General features: G+C 43.2%; 1 protein-coding gene across 2 annotated transcripts in view; it reads left to right on the forward strand.

Moving 5' to 3' along the window:
* The window catches only part of LOC140648582 (vasoactive intestinal polypeptide receptor), a 122,203-nt gene extending 102,381 nt beyond the window's left edge, over positions 1 to 19,822 (forward strand). Inside the window, exons 9-13 of one of the 2 annotated variants that reach the window (XM_072854828.1) lie at positions 1,764 to 1,833; positions 4,790 to 4,881; positions 9,805 to 9,934; positions 11,321 to 11,362; positions 12,895 to 19,822. In XM_072854828.1, coding sequence (XP_072710929.1) covers positions 1,764 to 1,833; positions 4,790 to 4,881; positions 9,805 to 9,934; positions 11,321 to 11,362; positions 12,895 to 13,086 — 526 coding nt within the window. In that variant the 3' untranslated portion in view covers positions 13,087 to 19,822. The remainder of the gene's footprint in view (positions 1 to 1,763; positions 1,834 to 4,789; positions 4,882 to 9,804; positions 9,935 to 11,320; positions 11,363 to 12,894) is intronic. The other variant, XM_072854829.1, reaches the window with a different exon arrangement.
* Positions 19,823 to 25,625: the final 5,803 nt, after the last annotated feature.

The following is a 25,625-nucleotide window of genomic DNA, read 5'->3' on the forward strand; positions in this document are numbered from 1 at the left end:
AAACTATAGTATTTGGAAAGGCTTTTATGAGAAAACACTCCAGAGAGTTACAGAATCAGGTGCTTATTATATACTCACTGTGCATGCCCTCGCTTCTTGCATTTGCAGCATATGGTTAACTCCATTTTCTTCCGTGCATTCTCCCTCTCCAAATGTGTCCTGATTTGTCCTTATTTCAATAAGAGAAGCAGCTCAGATTTCTCATTGCATTTTTGATTTATAGTCATGCTAACACATTTCCTGAGGGCTACTGACTTTTTTTATGGTTTCACTCTATCTGCATAAAACTGACCTTATTTACTCTGTTAATAAATAGCCTCTACAATGAGATAGAGACCAAAGGATTTAACCAGTCTGGATACCAATTCTTCTTACTATATATTCCCACTCAGCTCCAGCAATTCTTAATAAAAATGCAGACTTCTTTGCATTTTCTGGAGGCTTTAAAGCTCTACAGTTTTGTGCCAAGTAAAACAGAGTGTGAATTTACAGGATATGCTAATACCTAACATAGATTTTTTGGCATACTAAAATTACCTACAGAGAAAAATTACAGGAAATTAATCCAGATTAAATAAAACCTAATTATGTAAGATTGGTTAAACAACATTAAGCCTCTATTTAAACATTCTAACTCCAAATTAAAGTGACCTTCATTCAGACTGCCTGAATTTATTTTAAAAATGAAGTGCACTAGACATAATTAGGGCCACTTTAATTCTAAATGAAAGGGCAGCATGCACCTGACTAAGTATAAGCAGCTGTATCTGTGCAATTTGCTCTAGTCTCCTTTTATAGCAAGTGGAGATTTAGTCAGTGTAGTTCATGGAGTGCAATTCTTTTCATCCTGAAGTTGATGCCTAAAATAGGTCTCAGGAACTGTGCCCTAAAAGTGCCTCACTTCATGTACCATAACTTGCACTGTCAACATTTTGAATTAGATGAGCTGAATCGAGGTGAAATTGTCTACGATGGGTTCCACTAATCTACTTCAAACATGAATGCAGACCAGTTTTCATGAATGCTCTCCTACAAATTCTCCTTCAGTCACCTGACTTGTGACATCTGCAGATAAATATGTCCCAAGCAATATTAGTCATTTCCACATCATTCCTATTCTGTCATGTCCTTGGTGGCTTTAAAATATAGTTCCAGATGACCTAGGTGAGTGGTGTGGTTTGCAGACAATTCTGACTTCAGGATGAAATAAATCACACCCTGGACCCTATGGACTTGTCTGACTAGATCCATAGCTCAGATGCAGCTAGCTAGATTTAGTCTGACTAATCCCACCATAAGGTGTCTGTCATCTTTCTCAGAAGGGCATGTGGTTTTTTTCTGACGGTGCCAATTGCTCTGTGCTTAACAAAACCCCCATCCATGATGGTGGATAGCATTGGAGGCCTCATGGATCTGTGGGTTTTGATAGCATTTCCTTGTAGCAGACCTCGGTGTAGGAGAAACACAGTGAATCACCATCCTCCCCCACATTAACCTTGAGATAACATCCTCCAGCCCATTCCATTACCAAGGGGAAAAGAGCTCACAGCATTATATCTGGGGCAACTGCTACCTACCAGTGCTCAAAGCCACTGCAAAGCAAGTCTTAAGCTCTTCCCAGTTCATGCACACTGGGCTTAGTCCTTTTCATATAACCTAGCATAGCCATCTTTAGCATTTAGGGAAACCAAGTATCTGAGAAGGTTACATAGCTTCTTGCTTGCTTTGCTTGGTGTTTTAAGTCTGGTTTTGTTTCTTTTTAGGTGCTGGGAGGAAGTAGTGGAATCCCCATTCTGGTGGATCATTAAAACTCCTATTTTGGTGTCTATTTTGGTAAAGTATCAGCACATTCTGCTGGCTGCAAAGCCATCTTTAATAGTAAGTGTGGGGGGTGAAGGGGTGTTGAGAAGTGTTCTGCAAATGTCCATGGAAAATGCATTGACAGATAAAATCCTGCTGTATATTAAATATCTGCCTTAGGATGAGGAAGCTCCCCCCCTGGATAAACATCTTTACTTTTAACCATTGACCATGGGAAGAGCTTGAATGTCGAAACAACCAAGGTGGAGCTCATTTGATTTAACTCTGACTACCTCCATCTCAGCTAGTCGCCCTGGGCACTCTGGTGCAGTAGCCATGGGTGTGTGTAGCCAGAGGAGGTTGAGGAACATGGTTAGAGATCCAGGAAAGGCTCATCTTGTCTAATGAATCAGTGGATGCCTAAATTCAATCAGGTGAATTGTGCCATGAACATTTTTGTTTCTCTGAGCTGACCATATGCAGAGCCCAGGATGACTTCTTCAGTTGTAGATGTCAACACTATAAAGTAAAATGGGATGAGTCCTACCATAAATTTCTACCTAGATACAAAGAGGTTAGATTAATTCCCCCAGATATTTGCCTCTTGTTATAGCATCCAGTACAAAGTTGGATTCTAGCTATGTGTTTTTAAAGTAAGTTCTTGAGAAGCTTGGCTAATTTCCAGCTAAAACAACAGAAGTGCTTGACTTCTTCTCTGGATGTGATCAATTTTGACCACAGAAACCATTACACTTCTGAGGAACTCTGAGTCCTTACATCCCTGTTGAATATTACATTTCCTCTGTCAGGTGTCAAGCCAAAACTTGAAATCAAATGAACTTGAGTTAAACTTAGCTTTGAGTTTTCTTAAATGAAGGCAAGTATGTGGGAAGGGAAGAAAATGCAACATAAATCAAACCAAACATATCTCTTTTAAACAGAAATCTTTTCTTAGACATACATTCTTCTTATTCCACGTACATTATGACCTTTACAAGAAGACTTTTTTTCTGCAGCATTTGTCATACAGGGATTCCAAACTGAAGCAGTTTGAATAATTACATCTTACTCTATTCTCCTCACTGAAAAGGAATACAATACTTAATGACAGATCTCAAAATATTTATATCATCATATAAAGCTATAGATAGTATTTCCCTTTCCCGAGATAACCTTTTGGTAAAGAAATACACCCTGTTGTCCTCAGATCAATGATTCTGTGTTTTCTTTTGGCCAATAAATTATTTCCTCATTGCCAAACAAAATTTACCCAGCAATTTCTGATTTTCCTTCTGCAGATATCGTATAAATCTGGCACAAAGGAAGGGCATGATAACCACTATCTGATGAACAGCAGGTTTCTTCAGGGAGGAGTGCAACATTTTCTCCATATCCATGGGAATAAAGCATAGGTCTCAATGGAAGGAAGAAATACATATACAAGATATATAAGATATAAGATATGAAGCACTGGGAACAGATCAAGTGCCTTTGATTATACTCTAGGTTGAGAAAGAAACTAAACAACTTCTCCAGTAGCCTGATAGCCGTATCTTCTACCATGCAACGCTAAGACTGTACTAAGTCTCTAAGTCATACTTCACCTGACTCATCACTGCCCTGTGTCCATGTTTGCTCGACCACTACGAGCCAACACAGTCAGTATTTAACTGCTCCAGTCTTACCTTCAGTGCTGCAGCTTGTGTGCTATCAATGCTCATTGGAGTAATTGATCTAGATGATAATACTGTTTTGAACTGATAAATTTTACTTGCCACCAAGTTAGACACAAACCATTTTTACAAGCGAATAAATATGAACAGAAACTATGATAAATGGCATGGGATAGATAAAAAGTGATTAAGCAATGCATCATAACCAAGAAATACAATTAATTTCCAATCACTCATAGCCTTTGAAGAAAGAGTGAGTGTCTAATTGACACAGTCTACTTTATTCACCTGTTGTTGAGATAAATGTAGGAATTGCTGGAGGAAATTTTACAATCTGCTTTTGCAGGAAATCAGATTGGCTGGTTAACACAATCCCTTCCAGCCACTGAGTCTCTAAAAATCAGAATCATTTGTGCATTCGCTAACCATGAAAGGATAAAGAAAGAGGTTGTGTGCCAAACTAAAACTAAACTAAGTCCACAGAAATCTGTCATCACTTTTCTATTGTATATGTTGGATGAATAACAGTGTGATTCAATAGATAGGACCTTAAAACCAAGTAGATTTGCTTTCAACCCATGCCATCTACTACATGCCTTTAGGAAATTGCCATTCCTATCTCTACACCTTTGCTATTAAATAAGGTTAACATTGCTTGAGTGTGTTGGTGGAGCACCTTGAGATTTTTTGAGTGAAAAGCACCGTCTCAAATCTAGGTATTAGCTAGACTCCTCCGGTCTAATGTCCTAGGAGAGAATGTTTTCCGCTGTGTCGGTGAGGTCTATCCCTTGCTATACAAGGTCTCCAGCTTCTCTCCAGAGAAAATATGTCCACTAGCATTGAGTAGAGGCCCACTTGAGTGGATACTGCTTTGTGTTTTGGTTTGGTTTCCTTGGCTCATCACCTCAGTCTTTGACATGCTCAGCAGCCGGTCCCATGTCACCGTCTCCCGAGGGCTTTGATGTCCGTCGCTCCGCTAACTCCCAAGGCTCTTTTCCCACCCTGTCGTCGGCACTCCCCCGCGCAGCAGGACGTCGTGCATAGCTGTGCTCTATGGGTTTGACATCATCATACTTGGGATGTATGACACAAAGTCCCAAGCAGGCTGATGTCAGGCCCAAGATGGCTGCCATCCTGTGTCGGTTTACTATGTGCTCCCAGAGCGGGGTTCTCTGCTCATGGCTTTTTAACAACAGCTTGCTCCATGGCAAAAATATTGCAGTGAAAGGAACTCCCCTCTAACGATCAGCTCTTTTCACTGGACAAAAATACTAATTTTTTATTTCTCTCTGTTTCCTTTCTACCCATCCCAACAGGTGAACTTCATTCTCTTCATTTGCATCATCCGTATCTTAGTCCAGAAGTTGCATTCACCAGACGTTGGACACAATGAAACCAGCCAATATTCGTAAGTCCTAGACATTTTTAACCATATTGTATGGTTTTTGGGAAACCTCTTTGGCTGTTAGTTCAGTATTGCATCTGTCTGCACTGATCAGAATCAAGTATTTGTTAATTGATTAAAGCTGATCAGAAGTCAGGAAACAGGGCATTTGCTAAAACAGCTGGACATGTTTTATGTCAGTTTGAACAGACAGGCAAGAAAGCTTTCTCCTGGGATTAACGATGAAGAAGTGAGAGCAACAGTAATGATCAGGAAACAAAATAGGATTTTTCTTTGTATATTCAATATTTATTGGATTCTGAAGGCAGAGGGACCATTATGGAGAACAGAGAGTAGCTGTATACGGGCTTTTTTTTCTGAACGAGTTACCCTCAGCTCCCTTTTTCAAAGAGGGAGAGATCTAGAAAATTAGTACATTCAGTAGAATCTATGGTAAATTTTCCTTATCCTAAAGCAGACCCCTAAACTAGGTTGGATTCATTCAATGCATTTCTCTTCACTGTTGAGAAGTAGCACTGTCTCAGAAGTTTTGCTTGACATAATGCTTTTATTCCAGGGATATAAGGTTGACCTTAATGGGGCTTTTTATAATGAACAACATGCAAGTGAGCTCAGCACCTGTCTCAGTGGCCAAGACTGGTCTTAGTTGCAGTATTTTAAGAGTGTGAGAAATCTGTCTATATGCATGGATTTATTCTGGCTTCAGTGCAAATAAAATAAAAGTTCAAACCAGATTATTTTTTACTCTTGCCACTGTCCTGGCTCAGCATTTCAACTATCCTGGATATTTATTAAACATTTCCTAGAAAATAATTGAAAATAAAAAAGTCCAGTGTCTACATGGTCACTGCTCATAAATCTTCTTTATCTTGGGAGGGAGCTGTGCACTTTGGTACCCTGAAGAATCTGAGCTCAGTTCATCTTTCTGCAAGATGGAAGACAATATCAATATGGTCTTTAAATACTGACCAGCCATCACACTGAGTCTTTCTCTCTGGTGATGGTAAATTATGCATTTCATCTGCCTCGAGAGATTCTCAGATTTATGAAAGGAAATGCCAGTATTTGACCTTAACTTCTCTCTGCAGCAGCCAGAGCCAATTACCTCTTTTTCTGTCATCATAACACGACAACATTACCAGACCCCATGCTTTCTATCACCTCCCTTTATGTATTTCCAATTGGGCATTGTATCTTTGTACCCCCAAGATTGCAACAGCTTTGGCCAGGTACATAGATTAAATCAACATATTGAAATATGTTCTAGTACTAAGCAGCAGCCTGGAGCAGTTGGCTCCCATTCATCTCAGTAGAAGTGCTGCCAACACAAATCTGAAGGGTTATGCCCAGATTACGTCAGAGGTCATGCTAAGTTTTGAGTTCAGGGCTTTTTACTTCACATTTTCCAATGAAGTAGAAGCTGCCAGGAAAGCTCTCTTTGACTTGTAAACAAATGTAGCACGTCAGGGCATTAAGTAACATGGACTTTTCCCCACTGGCCTGCCAAACAGGAGGCACTGCTGAAGTACAAACACTTTTCACATCTTCAGTTCCTCACCTTCCTCCTCCACCTGGAAAAACATCTCAGTTCCATTAGGACATGAATCAGTTGCTCACTTATAGGTGTCTAAGCCGATAATCCTAAAATGCATCAGGATATTTGAGATACCTGCCTGGACCTGGCATATAGGACCCAGGACCTATAGGAGACTTGTACCCTTATACAGTGGCAGCTGGCTGCCAGCCAGATTCTCTGGGCCGTCTGGAAGGCTCCATTGACTGTATTGACTGCAGTGGGACATGAGATGCCACGCTTTCCTATGGAAATTAATATTAAGTGTCCCAATCTGAAGGCTGGATCTCACCAAGGGGAGTTCTCAGTGTGGTCCTAAGTTTCGAATGTTTAGACAGCTAGCTGTAGAGACATCTGGGGTCCAGACCCTTTTATAAATGCCATTAGGCATGTTATCTGCAATTGTAAGTACCTAGATTCTTTTACATGTCATTCCCTTATTACCTGAAAGGCTGCTGCTAGCTTCAGGGGTTTGGCCTGCAGGACCCAAGAGATCTTAGCAAAAAGCTGCTGCTAATGATACATGTGGGTTCCTTCTGCCAAATCTGAAATAAGTATGTTTTAAACTAAAAACATCAGGGATCTCTGATTTGCGTTTCTCCCTCCTTCTTGTGTTTATTTTCTATTGTTTATTTTATTAAAAAATAACATGTTGACATGTTGACAGTACTGTTCAATTCCAACCGGTTTCAGTTTAGCTGCAGGCTGGAAGTTCAGGTGCGCTGCTGACTTACTCATTAATGCTACAGACAGTGATCTGGGCTTTAATGTATTAGAAGCTGTGAAAACAAGTCTCCCAAAACAGTTTTCTGGAAATGACAGAGACATGTGCAAGAATGGGACAGCACTATTTCAGGCAAATAGAAGCTGTTTTCTGCAACGGAAATCTTGAGCAAAATTCATCTCCTTCTATTCTGTATATGTTCATAGATAAATATTATCATCAAAGTTTTCTGAGTAACTTTTCTGTTATGCATTCAAGGAGCATGACTAAAATGTTGGTTCACTCTTATCCACTCCCAAGGAGAGGAGTAGGTTCAGTGCAAGCTACTAGAGATGTCTTTTCCCTAAATTCCCTGTCACCATGTATATCTGTCAGAAAGGGTAGGTCTAAGAAGTGCACCCTGTGCTGGGAGTGGAAGTAATGAGTTTTTTGAGAAGCCATCGCTTCCAGCAGGTAGCTTTAAACAGCTTTGGACAATCACCCAAGCAGTTTTGTCTTCTGCACAACCAAGCTTTAGCTTCCTGGGAGAAATTACACCATAACTGGGGAAGATGATTTTCCTCATTGTGGTATTTAGGGGGTCTTTTAAATATCACAGGGCTAGACCATAGGGCCCTTGCCTTGAAGCCAAACTGAGACCTAAAACATCACTCGATATTCTGGGGAAGCTCGATGCTGGGAGCACGACTGGTTTGAGGAGTGCAAACTGGAGAGGGGGCTCCTAAGGTTTGGCATATAGGTCCTGTTCATCGCCACAGTCCAGCCAGGAGGGAAAGTGCTATTACTGAGTCCCTAACGTTGTCTGCAATGATAAGATAAAATTTTCTAATCCATTGGAGGTTGCAAACAGCCTCTCTATGAATATGGTACATGGAGGTAGCATCACATCGATCTTCTCTAGGTTGACTTGTTTCTGAAAGACTGAGGAGAGAGGAGAGATCTCTGCAAAGGCAGTATCAATATTCAATGAACTGTGATCTGCTTAGAAAATGAGTTGCTCTCTCATATGTCAGGAGCTGGGGGAATTAGGGCTGGGTCACACTAGTGTGGGTCACACTGGCCAGAGCTGCTTCTGACAGGGACAAACATGGTACCCGGATGGTCACCAATGACAGTGACAGTCCTCTGGCACAGCAAGACATCCAAGAGAACTCAGATTTCGGATGTACTCACTATGAGCAGGGATGTGCCCACTAGTGAGGGATGTGGGAGGAAAGGCAAATTCCTGGAAAGTTCCTCGGCTTCCTACAGGCACTCATTTCACCTGGAATGAGTTGCAGCCAGCTGCTTTTCAGCCACCAGGTATTCCTTGGGGAACCACAGCCTCCAACCACAGCCTTAATGCCAAACTGTCTTTGAGCCAGGCCCAGGGAAAGCTGGAAGGTTCTGCTGGGAGATACAGTGATGAGCATTATCTGCATAAAGCTGGCACATCAGCCTTCCCAGCAGGCTTATGCAGATGGCAAATAAATGAAGATGGTCGAGGGGACTGAGCCTGATGGGACTTTGGAGGTGAAGGGTTTGCAGATGGTAGAACAAGTATTTCCAATATCCCAGCCTTAGCTTCAATTCCTCCAGAAGCCTCTGGGAGAGGGGGACACAGGAGGCTGTAGGTGACCAAGGGAGCCAAAACTCCCATGAGCATCCTTAAGTCCTTGATTTCATTTTATTTCCATCAGCTATATTTTAATAATGACTAGATTTAATACATTTTCATCTCTTCCTAATTAGACCTCTGATTACCCAGCCTGATGCCATTAAGAACTAATACTGTTCATCTCCCTCCTTTGGAGACATTCATTGTGCGATAGCCTGTCATTATTCTGAGCTAAACATACCATTTCTCTCCCAGAAGCTGTAATTTTCAGAAATCCCAAGCAAACAAAGACAGTGCTAGAGGATGATTTAGCTTGTAGAGATGAAAAAAGATCTCCGGTGGGAGGAGAAGAAGAGAGAAGGGAGAAAGAAATACCTTCATTGAAGTTACTGAGAATAAAGATGTCACATTTTATGTTGTCACCACATCTGAAATCACCAGCCATCTGCAGTCTGCAGGCCAAGGAGAAATAATCTAGGGCTGATCACTCTGCCTCAGCTGGAGGCACGTATATATTTATATGTGAGCTATTAACGAGGAGGAAAGCAAGCCTATGGAAATGATCCCAGCATGGTCCTTGGTTAGTTTGAACTGCCATACCGTGACTGTGCTCAGCTGAGGGTCCACCTCCACATGTCATTGCATCCCAGCCCAGGTCATCAGAGGGATCCTGAGGAGGTTAGGCTGTGAGAACCTATCTCAACACCCTCCATTTCGCTGTACCCCAGCTACTTCTTCCCTCTGGGCAAGGGCAGCCTCCTGATGCTGCCTCACTCAAGGCTGTTGTTGGAAGGCTGGATGTTCCCAGGACCTCAGGGTAAGTGGCCCATATCACATCTCCTAAGGGCAAACAAAGGCACTTAACATGCATGATACAGGCTATACCATCATGATCCAGGTAATCAGCAAATATGTACTGCAGCAAATTAAAGTTTCAGGGTTGCATAAGGCTCAGCTGCAGGATTTCTCATCAACTTACCCTTTAGCTCCTCTTCCCTCTCCCCTTATGGCTCATGTTTGTCTTTCCAACAGGAGGCTGGCCAAGTCCACCTTGCTGCTGATCCCTCTCTTTGGCATTCACTATATCATGTTTGCTTTCTTCCCTGACAATTTCAAAGCAGAAGTTAAGCTGGTCTTTGAGCTCGTGGTTGGGTCATTCCAGGTAAGTCACCCTTTGGGCCACCAGTCACTCACCAGGTCTGTCAGCAGGGAGAAGTGTAACAAGTTTGACAAGGGAATAAGCGAACATGTGAGCTGCGTTTTTCCTGGACATGCCCAATACTGCTCTTATACCTTTGGAGAAAAAGCTACTCACTCCAGCTTGGCCAGGATGGAAGATAATTTTATATTTTGCCTCCTGGAATTCCAAAAGGAGATTCTGTCTCCTCATTTTAGGCACCTGAAAAGAAAATGTACCTCTATAACTTAGTTGCCCTGGGTTTTTTTGTACTTAAAGGAGGAAAATGAGCACCTTAGTTCAGTTTATATATTCTTGACATGGTGTAAGATGAGATAAATTGCCTTTGGGAGGAATGTTTTTCTGGCCATTAACAGGATCCTCATCTGTCTTCAACCAGTTGACTTGCATGGACTTTCTCCTCTGTTAATAAACCAAGTCCTGCCTGTAGATCCTCCTCAAGCAGGATTCGAGTTCATTGGTATAGGAGACAGGTTCCCCACAAGGATGGATAATGGGGCTGTCCTCTGCATTAATCTTCAGGAAGCCCCGATGAAGGTTGCTTCTTAGACACTCCTACACACTTCACTTCAGTCAAGTCCCATGTTGGGCTGTTCACCTTGGCCCTGCTGTTGCATTAAAAGAAGCACTTATTTATGTATTTCATCCCATTGCATCCATCCATAAATCAGCTCTAGCCACTTTGTCTTCTCACAGCCTGCAAGCAGGATCTGTCTGTCACCATGTACCATACGGGTGTCAGTGGCATGCGTTGTTCAGTGGTAAAAGAGTTAACATCCTTGTCTACATCGTTATCACTTCACATCTGGCACCTCTCCTTTGAGAGATAAATGGACCTACACTCACTTCTTGTCTTTAGTGTCTGCAGCCATAAGGTCTAGAGATAAGTTTGTTTTATTTTTTTGGTGAAAGCTGAGATTCTCAAAAATGAGATGTCACTGCAGGGGAGATGGAAAAGGAACAGTTTAGCCCTGTACCATGTCTAAGATCATTCTGACCTTGACGATGTACTAGTGAGCATGTTTAGATCTCCCCAGTTTCAGCTGACAAGAGCAAGCAGCAAAGTTCGAATGACCCAGTGCCCCTCTTAGAACTGAGCTGACTGCTGATGGCTTCAAACACCAGTCTGGAGCAATCTTTGAACTCACACTCATACATCTACTGCAAGGTACCTTAACCAATCTTCCCCTGCTCCTTTTATAGGGAAAATCCAATCAAGTGGTTTCTAAGGGGCACCTTAGCAGTCCCCCAGTGGCGTGCCCTTTCTCCAAGGCTGCAGTGAGTTTGGGTTGTGATCAAGGGGAATATCAGCTACGAGGTCCTAAAAGCCTGTTCTCTCCTTTTCCCTAGGGATTTGTGGTGGCTGTTCTGTACTGTTTTCTCAATGGGGAGGTAAGATCAACAATATTGTTTGGTTAATGTTTCCAGCTAAGGCAAACTGAATGCTTGTGGAGAGTGGATTGAGAAATGTCCAATTCCTGATGTTACCATATTGGCGGGAAGCTTCCGCGTCAAATCGCTCACTCCAGAAAAACAACTCAACCATTTGCCTGACAGTTTCCAGCACAATTAATAAACATATTAGGACTTTTGTGCAGACTGTAATATTTCTGCTGTTGAGTCCTTCCTTTGCTCATGAGACAGCATCAGCGGAACTCCCATATGACCTTGCATAAACCCTGATCCAAAGGGACCACCTTCAGCAGGGAAGGATAAAGCCCATCTTCTAAGCCCTACTCATGCTTAGCACCTCAATGAATCCTACACAGAATCAAGCCCACTGCCAAGATAGAGGCTTGTTAGTGCAGTGATATTTTTGTACCATGCTGCATCTGCCCATAAGAAATTCAGCTGAGACTGACTAAATCCATATCGCGGAGGCTACCAAGTAGGTGTGACCAGATAAAAACTTGGAGCTGCTGTCAGCTGGAGCACTTTCAGCTCAATAAACTGAACACAGACAAGAAAGAAGCAGCTGTGATCTGGGTTTGTGTTCCAGGTTCCTGGGGAGAGGAAGAGTGTCCAGAATCACAATTTGCTCTCTTACAGCTCTGATGCTGCTTTCAGTCATGCTGATGCCATGTGTACATCATGCAGTGGCATGCAGGGCAGATAGCCCAGCTCCAGCAGAGACCTTTGCCAGTAAGCCTGCACAGAATAGGACAGAACCACACAAACTTATAATGATCCAAAACCATTATAGGCATTGACGTGACTTGTTAGGCACAGACCAGTGCCAGGTAAACATGCTTCTACCTTACAGGCATTGATCTTGCCTTTCCCACGTTTCCAGTCCTGGGGTTTGCACTCTGGTGTTGTACTTTTCCTGTGCTTGCTGATCCCAGAGATCCTCAGACACAGCTGTTTTATCTAATTCATACTGTTATCTAAAGATTTGCACCGGAAGGCTGCAGGAGGGGACAGGGACGGTGGCCAGATTTGTTCAGGATTTGAATCTGGACAGTGTAAACTAGACGATGTATGTGAACTCCCTGAGCAGGAACAAGTAGCTTCTATCAAAAAAGCACAGCTGTATTGACAGCTTTACAAACAAGCTATAGTTAAATCATTTGTATGTGGGCAAAAACAGGGCAGTGAAAAAAAAAATCTTAATTATACTCACAAAGCATAGAATATGTTGCCATTAAAGTTAAGTGGTCTGGCACCTTCACTGTATCAGATAAGCAATTCCCTTTGCTCACCTTTCTGCTGAAGCTCAGGGATTTCTACTCTAGTAGTTCACTGGCTGGGGTGTGACCTCTCTACTATGTGGCTAAAAGTTCTGGCCAGGTTGAGTTTAGTGACCTTTATAAAATAATTTTTGGCCCCTTGGTAGGTGGGTCACCCATTGCTACTCACACAATCAAGTCAGAGCATTGGAAGATGCTTCCCTCTGCTGATTTGCTTGTCTTCCCACCACCTAGGTCCAAGCTGAGCTCAAGCGAAAGTGGCGGAGGTGGCATCTGGAGCGGTTCCTGGGCTCGGACATGAAGTATCACCACCCTTCCTTAGGCAGCAATGGCACCAACTTCAGCACCCAGATCTCCATGCTGACCAAGTGCTCACCAAAGACACGCCGGTGCTCTGGCTTCCAGGCCGAATTCTCTCTGGTGTGATGGGGAGAGACTCTCCGAGCACTGAGCATCCAAGAGAGAAACTGAGAGACAGAAGGATCCCCAGGAATCAGCGATACGATGACAAACCCTTGTGAAATGACATGCTCCGCATGAGCCAACAGAGGACACAAAACTGGAAAAGCCACTGGCATCAGAACAAGATCAGACAAGCCAAGAAGGAGAGAGCTACTTTTTCTCTCCCCTTTCAGACCTTTCACTCCTAAGTTTCAAACCCTCAGGGATTGATAACTATGAGTAAGGGTCTCAGTCACTTGAGGAGAGCCTGGGAGATCCTGATGTGTCATAAATAATGAAGTATGGGGGGTAAGGGAGGGAGAGCCTGAGTCCTTGGTGGCTTTACCAGAACCAGCATCTCTGAAACAGATAAATTGCACTTTTTAAAAAATGAGCCAGTAAAGGAGAGAGGGAGGCAAGAAGCAGGGAAAAAAAAATGCCAAACATATGAATGTGCCAAAAGTCCCATTGATAAGAGGTGGTGATAAGGCACCAAAGACAGTCAGGGACACAGGGAGAAGGGACAGGAGGAACATGAGCAGGAAGGGGAGAGGCCAGTGCATGGCCCCTGCCTCTGCGTTTTACACATGTGAAGACGAAGCTGCAGCACCAGGAAAGCCCCTCGGAGGATGGCCCAGTGCTGTGGTGTGTTCTGCTAATGGGCCACCATCCTTGTAAGCAAAAGCTTTCCAAGCACCCTTGGGTGCCTTCTGGAAAAGCAGGTCACTGAGAAGGAACAGCGAGAATGCCCTTCTCTGCCCTCCTCTGCCCTTCAATGCCCTTCATGACATCATGTTTTGTTTGGTTGTTTTCAATGAACAGAAAACTCGATTTGCATGTATAAAAACCAGGTACAGATGCCAAAAGCGGAGCTCGGCTGTGTCTTTCATTCTTTTTAAGTTCACCCATAGATCTTGGTGCATTAATGCACCCAGGATCATTAGGGATCAGGGGAAAACAATTGGTCTGTAATTCATTTGCACTTGCTTAGCACACACTGCCAGGAAAGGGAGATGTAGAACCCTGTAATCCTTAATTGAATCAGACCTGCCATAAGGAGTCACTCTCCAGATGAAAAAATTAGCATCGCAGCAGCAAGCAAAATTGCTTTCATCAGAACAAGGTTGTCTCAGCACGTAACTGGTACTCTAGGAGTCAGGAAAGAGTGAAGGAGCTATTAAATTGATTTCTTCTTCAGCTTTTACAGGGAGCTTTCATCCTATGATGAAGGCATTGTTAGATCTTTAAGACGTGCATGTGTATTTTACCTCTTTTCTGAAGGCCTGTTAGTTTCCATGTAGGGGCAATCCCTATTTGAAGAATGCATATAGATCCTGTTAAAACCAAGGGAATAGTTATTTTTTTCTTTTCTTGGTGGAGGGGCAAAAGAGTGGGGTGAAACCAAATCCTGCTCAGACACGCCTGGCTGGTGGCTCACAAGGCATCACATGCAGCTCGCGATCCCAGGCACTGGATTTGAGACAATCCCCGCAATCCCAAACTCAGTCAGAAGATAGACAACACAAAGATGCGGATGCTCCTGTTTGTGTCCCACCCAACTGCATCAAATGGGGTTGCACCAGTTTTACACTGGGTGTGGGAAATCCCCGCTCAGCTCTTTTGTACACTTAGTAATTGGGCTGCTGACATCCTACTATAACATGTCATAGCACTGTCCTCGTGAAGGAGAGTCTGGGTCACCAATGCATGTACATGGAAAGGAAGGCGGGCTGCTCTTTCAGAGTTCGGAGATCTGGACTTATCTACCAGGTGCTGTTAGCACCTGGACTTCTTCTTCTTCAAAATGAAGTGTAGTTCATTGAAGGGGAGCATCTTTAACTTGGTGGGTTTGGGGTTTGTTTTGCTTGCTTGTTTCCTTGCTTTAAGCATCTGTGATTCACTGCCAACAAACCACACTGAGCCCAGGAGGAGAGGTGCAGATCTGGACATCCCGTTCTCCTCTCAGTTCTGAGACGGTGGTTGGTCCATGCTGTAACCCTCCCCAGAGCTATACCTGTTATCATCTGAGCTTGGTGCTTCCAAAGTATTTCTCCATATGTGGGAGTAAGAACAGCATAGGGGGCTGAAGTCGGTAAGGGGCATGAGATACTCTGATACAACTGCCCTGAAGGGTAGACATGCACTCATGAGTTTCCAGTGAGCCAGCTCAGATGCTGTCACAGCGTAGCCATGGCTACCCAGCCTGCAAAACCTAAAGGGATAGGTAGATATTTGTGAAGGTAGTCATAATGAGCTCCATGGTCCTGGAATTAAAGTGCTGATGAGACCCCAGGATAGCTAGGTGCAAGCCATCTTTCTTATGGCTATGTTACACTGAAACCATATCATTAGCAGTTAGAATCCAACACTGACGTGCCATAAGATCATCAAAATCCTCTCTTAGCAGCTCTCTAATTCCCAAAATCCAGATAAACCAAGAGGATGCTTAAAATTTCCCCATGTTGCTTGCATGAAGCCTTATGCCCTGACACCCCAGGAACAAGGTCCCCATTGAAACTCCCATGAGGTTCTCAGAGGCAAAGACCCTCTTTGTGTTTCGTGCTGGTGCTGCTCTGGTGAGTGCTTTCAGACCTGGATTAGGACTTGCACAGAAGATGCTGGAGAAGTCCCACCAGTATCTTCTCCTGTGCCTGGTTCAAAGCAAGGATTTGACCCAGCTCCGCGTTTCACCAGGTGAATGGCTAGCTGCAAATAAGCCCAGAAGAAGCAAGGGAAAGCTCTTTCTCAGCTTCCAAGTTGTTCCACTTGGTGTAAAATGCTTCCTTTCACTGGTTCGGAATTTGGAAGCAACATCAGTCTGGGAAAGATTTGATTCATTAAGCTGCAAAGTCATTCACCCTCTTCATCTGTCATGCTACCTATTTATGCCTAGCAAAGTTGGTGGGCTGCAGAGGAGCACTGCCTAATCTTGTTATTGTATCACTGAGGTGCCTAAGGTATGAACTTGAATCCCAGGTCCCAGACAAGCAGAGGAGGAGCTTGAGCACAGAGCTGTTGAGCATAAGTGACACACCATTACCAGCAACCTCATTTGCGAGATGTGAGGGAAACCCTTCCCATCTGTTTTAGGCAACCTTGCTGGGGTAGAAGGTCCATGTCTGTGAGCCATGAGCAGTGAGACACCTTGTGCATTTTCACTCTTGTTCTTCACCTTCCTCTTTCTCTCCCTGTCCTTGTAGCTCCATTTGCAGGAAGACCTTCTGTTTTGTATTTACAGGTTCTCTTCCGTTTCAGCCCTGTGCTAACCTGTGCCAACATCAACCATATGCCAAAGGCAGCAGGAATGGGCTTGCCTTTTAGAGACATGACAGGGAAGAATTTGGCTGGTTAGTTACCCATGCCACAGGGCCTTCTGCAGTCCTTGAGCTGCACCACCAGGTTATTCTGCACAGGAGACTGAAGATAGGATGTGACTTAAACCGAGGGTCTCCTTCAAAAAATGTTGACTACATTAACGTGCCAAGAACAGTGCCCCCAGGCATCCTACTTGCAATTATTTCATCGCCAAACATCCAGCCACATCGCCATTATGCTGTCAAGGGTGTTTGAGAGATTAAATGAATGTCCTGAATATACCTGCTGTGACAGGCATGGCAATATTAGTGATGCAGGCAGCGCAGAGCTGCCAGCCCGGCTGTGTTGGCCTCGTATTTCAGGAGAACAGAGTCATCAGTGGTGAAATCGGAGCTTGTCACTCTGGGGATATGAGCAATCAAGTGAACGATGACATTCGGATCAGGCTCTCATTTAAGTGGCTTAGTGCAGGAATTTGGCCCGCTAACTTGGCCTCCTCTACTCTGTTTTTCATCCAACTTATCAATAAAATGGAGTTCAAGGACCTCACTGCAACCCCAAATGACAGCCCAAACTGCATTGTCCTAAACCCGTGCAGAATACACCATGCAGTGCTCAGGACTGCTGCTGTTGCTCACAAAGCACCAGTCTGACCCCCTTAACTCTGGTGTAAGACAGGAATGGCTCCAGTGAAAACAACTGTGTTAATTTGCTGCAAAATAGGATTAAGAGGCATACTTGGATGTGACAGGCTTTTAGATATGTTTGAGGATCATGAATTTGGACTCCAAAACTCTTTACAGAAATCAGACCAAATTCTGATCCCACTTGCACCAATCAGTCAGTTCACTACAGTGACTCCTGAATTACACCAGCATTAAACTGGAATTTACCTTTAGAATAATTCCTTTATCTTCAGCCTGGAACTGTTTACTCCCTTTTTATACCAGTGAGAGATCAAACCCCTCCTGTTAATTAGTCACTCTATATTTCAGTGATTAAACTATTAAACAATTATTAATAAGTATGGAACAATTACAATATAAAAATTAAATTATTGTCTCAAGGTCTAGAGGTACAAGGTTCAATCCTAACATTAGACTGTAGATATTTCTATTCAGCTGGGACCTATATTGCTCTGTGGCCCTCTCATAAGCAGCAAGAAATGAGAATATGACCATGTTTAAGGTTTAAAAAAGAGCAGTAAAGAAATTCTAGGCTGTTGCAGAATTTCAGGGCATTAACTTGAAACTAGTTTTTAAAATCAGAGGTGTATATGCAGTAGCGTGATTACTGCAGTTATGGCATGAAAAAGGGATCCCAAGAAAGCCCAGGAGATGAAACACCTGAATATTTTATTTTATTTTAATTTAATTTAATTTAATTTTTTGCCTAGGGAGAAGTTATATTTTTCTCAAGGAAGGTGTTACTGGAGAAAAAATGTTTTGTAAATTAACTAATCAGCAGATTTACCTCTTTCTCAATATCCCGCTTGGTTCCCGTTCAGCTCAGAAGCAATGAGGCAGGGTGGTGTCTGTCACAGGGCTATGCGAGCGAAGGGATTGAAACCAAATCTCTGCTCCAATCTGATGGAAATACTTTCAGAGAGACATGCACCTGCTGATTAATGAAAGACTGCCAGTGGTTTTTAAAAAGCAAAGTGAAGTTCCAAAGAAAGCTCAGGAGTGAACATCACTTGGCTCCATGGCAGGGATTAAAGGGGTTTGGTGGGATTATTTTGTCTCCATTCCTTCCACCTTCACCACAGTGTTTAAATAAGGCAAAACCCAGTGGGTTTCTGCAGGAAATATGAAATATTTTCAGACTAAAAGGGAATCTCTCAAACTTGGAAATGCCAATACGTGTCTTTGTGAAGCTTATTTTATTCTGTCCGCACAAGTTCAGCTTGGTTTGATAAATGGCCTATGGAAATCCATGTGGTATCAGAAGCAAGGAGACTGAGAAACAAAGTTTCTTCTCTGGAAGATGAATCTAGGTTTAACACCAAAGCCCATGTAAAATGTGCTTCCTCCCCGCTGTGTCCCAGCCTCTCTGTTTTCAGGTGGGGCGTTTAGCTGAAGGAAGGATCTTGACCGGGGTGTTGACACAGCCCAGGCACAGCCCTGTGCTTCCTCCCAGGGCATCTCTGCACCAATGAATGTGCCAAAATCTTGGAGACAAGGACTGCAGTCCTGAGCTCCCTGACTCGCAATGCAACTTTGCACTTTTCATACACCAATGCTTATGGTGGCAAGGACCATAATGCTTCTTGATTGTAGATGACCCTCAAAGAGCAGGAGGCCAAGCTCTTGGCCTCATATATACCCATATCAATCTGGAATGACTCTGCTGGTATCATTCTGGAACTAAACTGGTGTAACAGGGAAAAGAATTAAGTCCCAGACTGGTACATGGAGTCAGATGTCCCAAAATCCAGAACAGCATGGATTTCAATCCATTTTCTTTCAGCCAGTCAACTTTTCACCCTGTTTCCAAATCCAGTATTTGCATAACAGTCTGATGAGGTATAATTACAATGACTGATCTTGTTATTTCCCCTGGAGATCTGCACAGTTGTAAACTACGGCTTTTAGGAATTAGGAGTTTCCTGGGCCCATGGACCGTCTCTTCCACCTCCTACTGTCTGAACATCCTAAATCCTTGTTTGCTTGCATGGTGTTGCGCTATATACTGAAGAGCCCTGGGTTTGAAACCCTGGTTATTTCTAGCATACTGTGAAATCACAGGGAAGAAGACAAACATTGGGACTGGAAACTACGTAACAGGTCTGTACGGGAAATAATGCCCATTTGGGTTCTGAGGGCCAGGCCTTTAGGACACGCAAATTGGCATCAGCAGAGCACTAGTGTTTTATACCCCAGTTTTGTGGATATTGTAAATTTGTAGATAGAGGAAATCTGAATAGCACATTTAAAAAAAAAAAACCAACACATTTTTGATACTCTGATGATGATAAATTAAGTTCGAAAAGGCACTTTTGAATTCAAAAGTGCATTTTTCAGACTCTGTTTCAAACACCTCAAGCTGTTGTTCAGTAGCTGGTGCCAACTCACTCTTCTCACTCAAACTAAGCACCTCTGCTCTGCCCTCCTGTAAATAGGCTTTGACAGCAAAGAGTGATGAAAACTGGCTGTGAACAGAGAATCACTGTCTCTGTGGACTTTTATGTACCTCGGTGCTTGTGATGTATTCTTCATGCCAGCGAGAACAGGCCTGCTTGCTCAGCACAGGTGAAATCTCCGCCTTGTTTCATGGCCTTTTGCCCGATGTTATTTATTTTGTTCTGACTCTGTACATATGCAATGAATTGGCTATTTTTTTCCTTTGTATTTGGTTCATCTCCTTGCTTCAGAGGAGGTTCTTCTCTGTGGTTGACACTGCTGAAAACAAGCAATAAAACCATTGTGAAGACATTGTGTCTAAGATGGGCCACCTGATATGTTAATTTATTTTTCTCAGTCCTGAAGAAGACACACAGAGGAGGAAAGGCTAAGAAGGAGGTAGTGAGCTGGTAAAGTGCTTGCCTAGAGTTAGGCATAATGATCTCATACTGTGTAAGGTTAGCCAGATAGACCAAATCACTCTCAAAATAGGAGACCTTCTTGGAGAACATCTGTGCCAGCAGAAGAATCAGTACCAGCCCCAGCATGAGTGATCCCCAAAACCACCTCAATGAAGGCAACACCACTGCATGAGCTAGGTGGCTGGATGCAATGTCTTTTGGAGGTAGGACTCATGCATGGAGGTAATAATCATGCAATTACAAACACACTATGGTTCTTTTGCCACGATCAAGAGATGTTAAATGATTCCTGTGTTTGTAGGTATGTACACCCATGCACACACATATACATGTATTGATTGTTACAAGTGTAGGGTTGGATGCTGGAATATCCTCCAACTGTCTCACTATACTGTGCCATTCAAATTCATCCCCATGAGAATTCCCCCAGTACCCTGGGTGGACAGACCAAAGCTAAGATCTGTCTTTTACATCACAGTTCATCAGCAGTTCATAACCACCCTCCAAGAACAGGAAAACCCCAACATATGTGAAAAAAAAATGTTTGTTCTCATTCCCTTCAGGACTGAACACACTCAGACTGACAGTCATTCAGGCCACATGGTAGGAGAACCTGTGAGCAGCTTTTTGAGAGCAGACACAATGGGTCCATTCCACCTGCAAAAATCCCACACCGCTGCGAGAAACCAAAACACTTTACCCATGAGATGCACAAGAGAGCTGCCATCCAGTAGTTTCTGCAACATTTGGCATATATAATGACCCAGGGCATCTTAAAATGCAGTTTCCCGCTCAGGGCTGTGGTTTGATTTGGGCTTGTCACAACCAGATTATTCCACAGCACTGGTGGTTTAAATTCATAATCTGAGCATCATGAGAACATCCTGCCTGCAGGTCTTACAACTAGACCTTCAACCCATCCACCTCAGTACTGTACATGCACGCCATCACTGTACATGCATATACAAACACAATATGTCTGACTGTAGCAATAATTATACGAGTGGGTAATTAACGACTTGCAGGTGTAAAGGGAAGCACAACAGCTGGGTCTGGGGTTAAGCATCCTGCTGCTTGGTTGTTACTTTAGTTTGCCTTTGGGACATAGGTTAAGTTAGTCCTCTGAATGTTTTGTTTATCCACCTCAAAAGTCAAGCTCCTTGATTTTTGGAAATGCAGAGTTCATTGGATCTTTTCAATGTGGAGTACAAATTTGTCTACTTAAATTGCTTCACATACTCTCTGGACTGAAAGTAGCTCTCTCCATGGAAAGAAATAGACTGGCGTTTGAACATGGATTTTGCAAAGCCTCCAAATCTCTGCTAGTTGATTCCAAATCATTAGCAAGCCATTTAAATTAACACTTCTTTCAGGCACAGAATTGCCAGTAGAGCTAATGAGACTTTACACTCTTCCTCTCCATTTCCACTGCCCCTGCATGAAGCTGGTGATACTGCAAAGCTCAGGTCTGTCTCTGCCTCCTTGACACACTGTGCATGCCAAGCGCTGGCATCTTGTATGCTGGTCCCTGGAGCAGCAGACACGGCAGTAGTGCTCAGCCTGCGAGGACTGTGTGCTCATCCCCGGCAGCTTTCCCACCCTGCCAGGTGACCAGATACCTCCTGAGCCTCGCATGGTGATCTTAGCTTTGCAGCTTCCTCCAGCTTTCCCGAATGTTGCATCTGCCCCTGCATCATGTCTGTGTTTCATCTTTGCTGTGTGACCAGTTCAGTAGTGCTGTCTTTTCAGGTCTTTATTGCTCAGAACAAAGCATGAGCCTTCCTCTGTGTTGGAGAAATGCCTAGCAGGCAACTACAAGTGAACAGTAATTATTTGTATAAAAGACACGTTCTTTAATGCACATGAATATTAGGCAGTGAAAATAGATCACAGTGAGAGGTCAATGAGCTTCTCCTTGTCCATAGGGCCAGTTCCACAGCTCACCCCCTTTTTAAGCTGATTTACACTCACTGTTCATGCTACCGATAAAGGCCATATCTACAACTAGGAATGACAAGTCTTCGCTATATATGTCCCTCCTTTCTGCGTGGATTAACCATTTTAATTTAAAAGCAAAGGGTCTAATGCTCTGGGCCATTCTGAGAAGCAAAGCTGTTGCATACTGACTTTCACTGGATCCCTCTGTGGATTAAATCAGAAATCAGAAAAACAGGTTACAAAGGCTGAGGAATAAATTGCATTTATTCTGTGTCTATAGACGTGATGATAATCACATACTGCCAAAAAATATCTTCCATATGAGGAACTCCAACCACTGCCCAGAAATTAATTAGTATAAGTGGCTTTGATGAAGGTCGCCTGAGAAGTCTGAGGCAAAAATCAATACAACCATCTTTGATCCCTGCTGTGTGTCCTCTGCGCAAGATCCATCCTTCCTGGTTTACAATGAGCATAGCATTGCTTTTCTTAGACACCCACCATTATTCTGAATTTGATAGAACACGCGATCACATATATCTGGAAATTTTTGAGCTTGGCTTTTAGAACTTCTTTGTGTAAGTTCAGTGGTGAAGTGGCTTTTCATGACTGCAAAAACATCATTCTCTATAAGAAAGAGCCATGATTAAAAATGGCCAATGGCATCCTTTTCCTTTGATCCCCTGCGGTTTCCATGGCAAAATGCCAGGATGAGGACTTTTGTGATCTCCATGACATTAAAGTAATTTCCCATGTAGTGAATCAATTTTAGTGGTTAAATTATCTTCACTCCACATGCAACCAGTTGCATTCACTCCCTCCCACTGGGGATATAAAGTTTGAACCGTGACTCAATGCAACCCACAGAAAGAGTCCGGCTGCCCTCAGACAAGTTCAGAAAGACTCTGGGTTGGATCACAAGGGAGTGTGGCACAAAGAGCCTGGGCACTGCGTCACTGCTGTAATACCATACACTTTGAAAGCCTTAAAATCTCTTCCAATGCTGACGCATGCTTGCAGAGGAATCATTCCTACCGGTATAACTCCCTGTGCTTTTAACATTTTGTTGGATCACATGAACAAAGCCAGGTAGGTCGAAATGTCATCTCAAAATAGCCATTTCCCACATACTGGTATTCTCAGAACCAAATTGGCCTTGCAGCCCAAGACCAGAGAAGGCAAGAGTTTTATGTATATGGCATTAGATCCCCCCTTACAATGCTCAATGATGAACCCTCTCCTAGAGTCCATCCCTGCCCCATCACACTACTGATTGAACCTCTCCCCTTGGAAATATCTCCACTCTGCCCAGTTGAGATCAAAGCCTTTGAACCCTTATCACACACAGCCTAAGAGTACAGGAACTAACCTGGCATGCTGAAAACAGCCAACGTCACTCCTGCTCTTGGTTTTCAGAGCAACTCTTCATAATTATTGCACATTGACTGGGACAGAGGGAGGGAAAGAAAGGAAAACAACATCTGACTTGTAAGCCTGAAGGTTGGTGTGCTTGTTGGGGAACCAAGACCAAGACACTCTAAAGCACACTTTGTTGTCCAAACATTAAGAGGACAATTACTTCAGCTCATATCTTCAATACCTCGATAGTTAGACGTCTTGGGTGACAAACAGGAGTCTTGTCACTTAATATCAGCTCCAAATCAAGGAGAAAGGAGATTCGAAGTGGGGTCTCTAGCCAAGCCGTCACATGAGTGAGCACTGCAGGCACATCATTAGCTCTGGAGAGTTTTCCACTTTTGCAGCAGGTGACACAAAAGTCCTTAGAAACTGAGAGGTGTGGGTGGGAGCTGGGCAGTGGCTTTTAAAGCAGTGATGCCTGTATGTGATGTGAAGAAAACTAGGGTAGAACCATGTCATATCAACACCCACATATTTGTGTATCTTTCCCTTCCTTCTGGCAGGTCCTGACAACTTCTTGCACCCCATTGTCATTTTTTACCTCAATCCACATGTGAATCTTATTTCACAAAGGAAGGAAAATACCGGCAGCAAGACCCCAATACTGAGTTGGCCACTGCTGCCAAGAATCTGCCTCCCCCAACCCTTACAGATTTACTTCACTGGGATGCCTAATCAATGGCTGTTTCTTATCAACCACTTAACTCTGAGCTCTTTGGCACAAAGCAGTTAGAAGCCATAATATTTCATTACATCCTATCTGCACCCAGCTAAAAAATATGGGGATCTGATAGAAACATGGCTTCAGTCTGCAGTGATGAAGGAATTTATTACGTGTAATAAATTTATGCGTGTAATGTGATTTCTGGTTTGGACTGGGTGCAGCTTTTCATTGTACCCCATCATGTATTTCCCACCAAGTCAGTGCCTGTGTGATCTAGTTCTCTGCTAAACTCCAGCCCTCTCTCCTTGCGTCCCATTTAATTCATAGATAGGAGTCTAAATGGAGGGCTCCTTGGGAGCTATTCCAGCAAGGCTCTTTGGCTTTTGAGAAAATGCCAAACGTTGGTCTACGATGGGAGAAGGTCCATACACATCTCACAGCTCGCAGAGCTCTCCCTGAGACAGCAGTAAGCACGAGTGCAAGTTACTCAGCCTGGTCCTCCCGCTGCCAAGCCTGTCTGGCCTTGTCCTCTTGGCTGAGTCTGAACTCACCCCTTTCTTGGTTCATGACAGTCACATTTCCAAGGATCTGTTTGTAAATTAGAAGGTTATTTATAATCACAGTCATTTATCTGATCTGGGGGAGAAGACTGGATGGTGTTTTCCTTTCCTGCTTCCATTACTGGCCAGGCACCAGCAGTTTCTGAGAGGATTACTGTCATTGTGGCCAGAGCTGGGCAAGGATAAAGCTTAGAATCAAAATTATAGAGTACGCCTCACTTCTGGGCTCTCACCAGCTCCCCCATCTCAGAGGAAAGCTTTGGCTTTCACCAGCTGGATTGGTTATTAGGACTTGTGTGAATAACTGATTGCATTTGTTTGGCTGCTGAGAAGTGAAGGGAAGGAAAAAAAAAACCCATGGTTTATTTAAAAAAAAAAAAAAACAAACCAAAAAAACCCCCTATGGTCTATTTTGAACAAAATGTTAAAACAGACACGTTATGGGTTTTTTCCCCTGAAAGGAGAAACATAAAAATACCATTTCAAAAAAAACCAAAAAACTGTGATATGGAATGAAACATTTAACTTCTGACATTTGAAATTATTAAAAAAAAAAAAAGAGAGAGAGAAAAGTCAAGATAAACTCAAATACACTCACAAGAAAAGAAGAAAAGACAGCACTGCCTCCCTTCCACTAATCCACCTTAAAGCCAGAGCAACTAGGTAGGGTGAGAGCAACAAGTTGGATCTTCAAGACTGAGTCCTTTTACATTGTGCATAGTTGAATTAGACTAATTTATTTACTAGGGTATTAAACAGAAGAATTTGAAATCCCTCAGCTCTTTCCAGTTGCACTGTTATGACTTTCTATAATTGGAAGAAACTGGGGCTCATGTGCTCATGCTCTCCCATCCCTTTCCCAGCCTGGTCAGTTCTAATCACCAGCCTGGGGAGTTTTGCTCTGTTTCAGTAAATTTTGCAAATGGTAAATCTTATAGATGCACAATCTTCTTTCCTTGTGTAGGACATTACAGGTTTGTCTAATTCACAACTGAAATCAGACATTTATTCAAGCTAGGAAAGACTTAAGATATTGAAACAAAGCATAACATTATACAAAACAGCATAACCCAAATAGCTGGAG

This window comes from Ciconia boyciana, chromosome 2 (genome assembly GCF_034638445.1).
Source record: "Ciconia boyciana chromosome 2, ASM3463844v1, whole genome shotgun sequence".
In the NCBI taxonomy this organism is placed as follows: Eukaryota; Metazoa; Chordata; class Aves; order Ciconiiformes; family Ciconiidae; genus Ciconia; species Ciconia boyciana.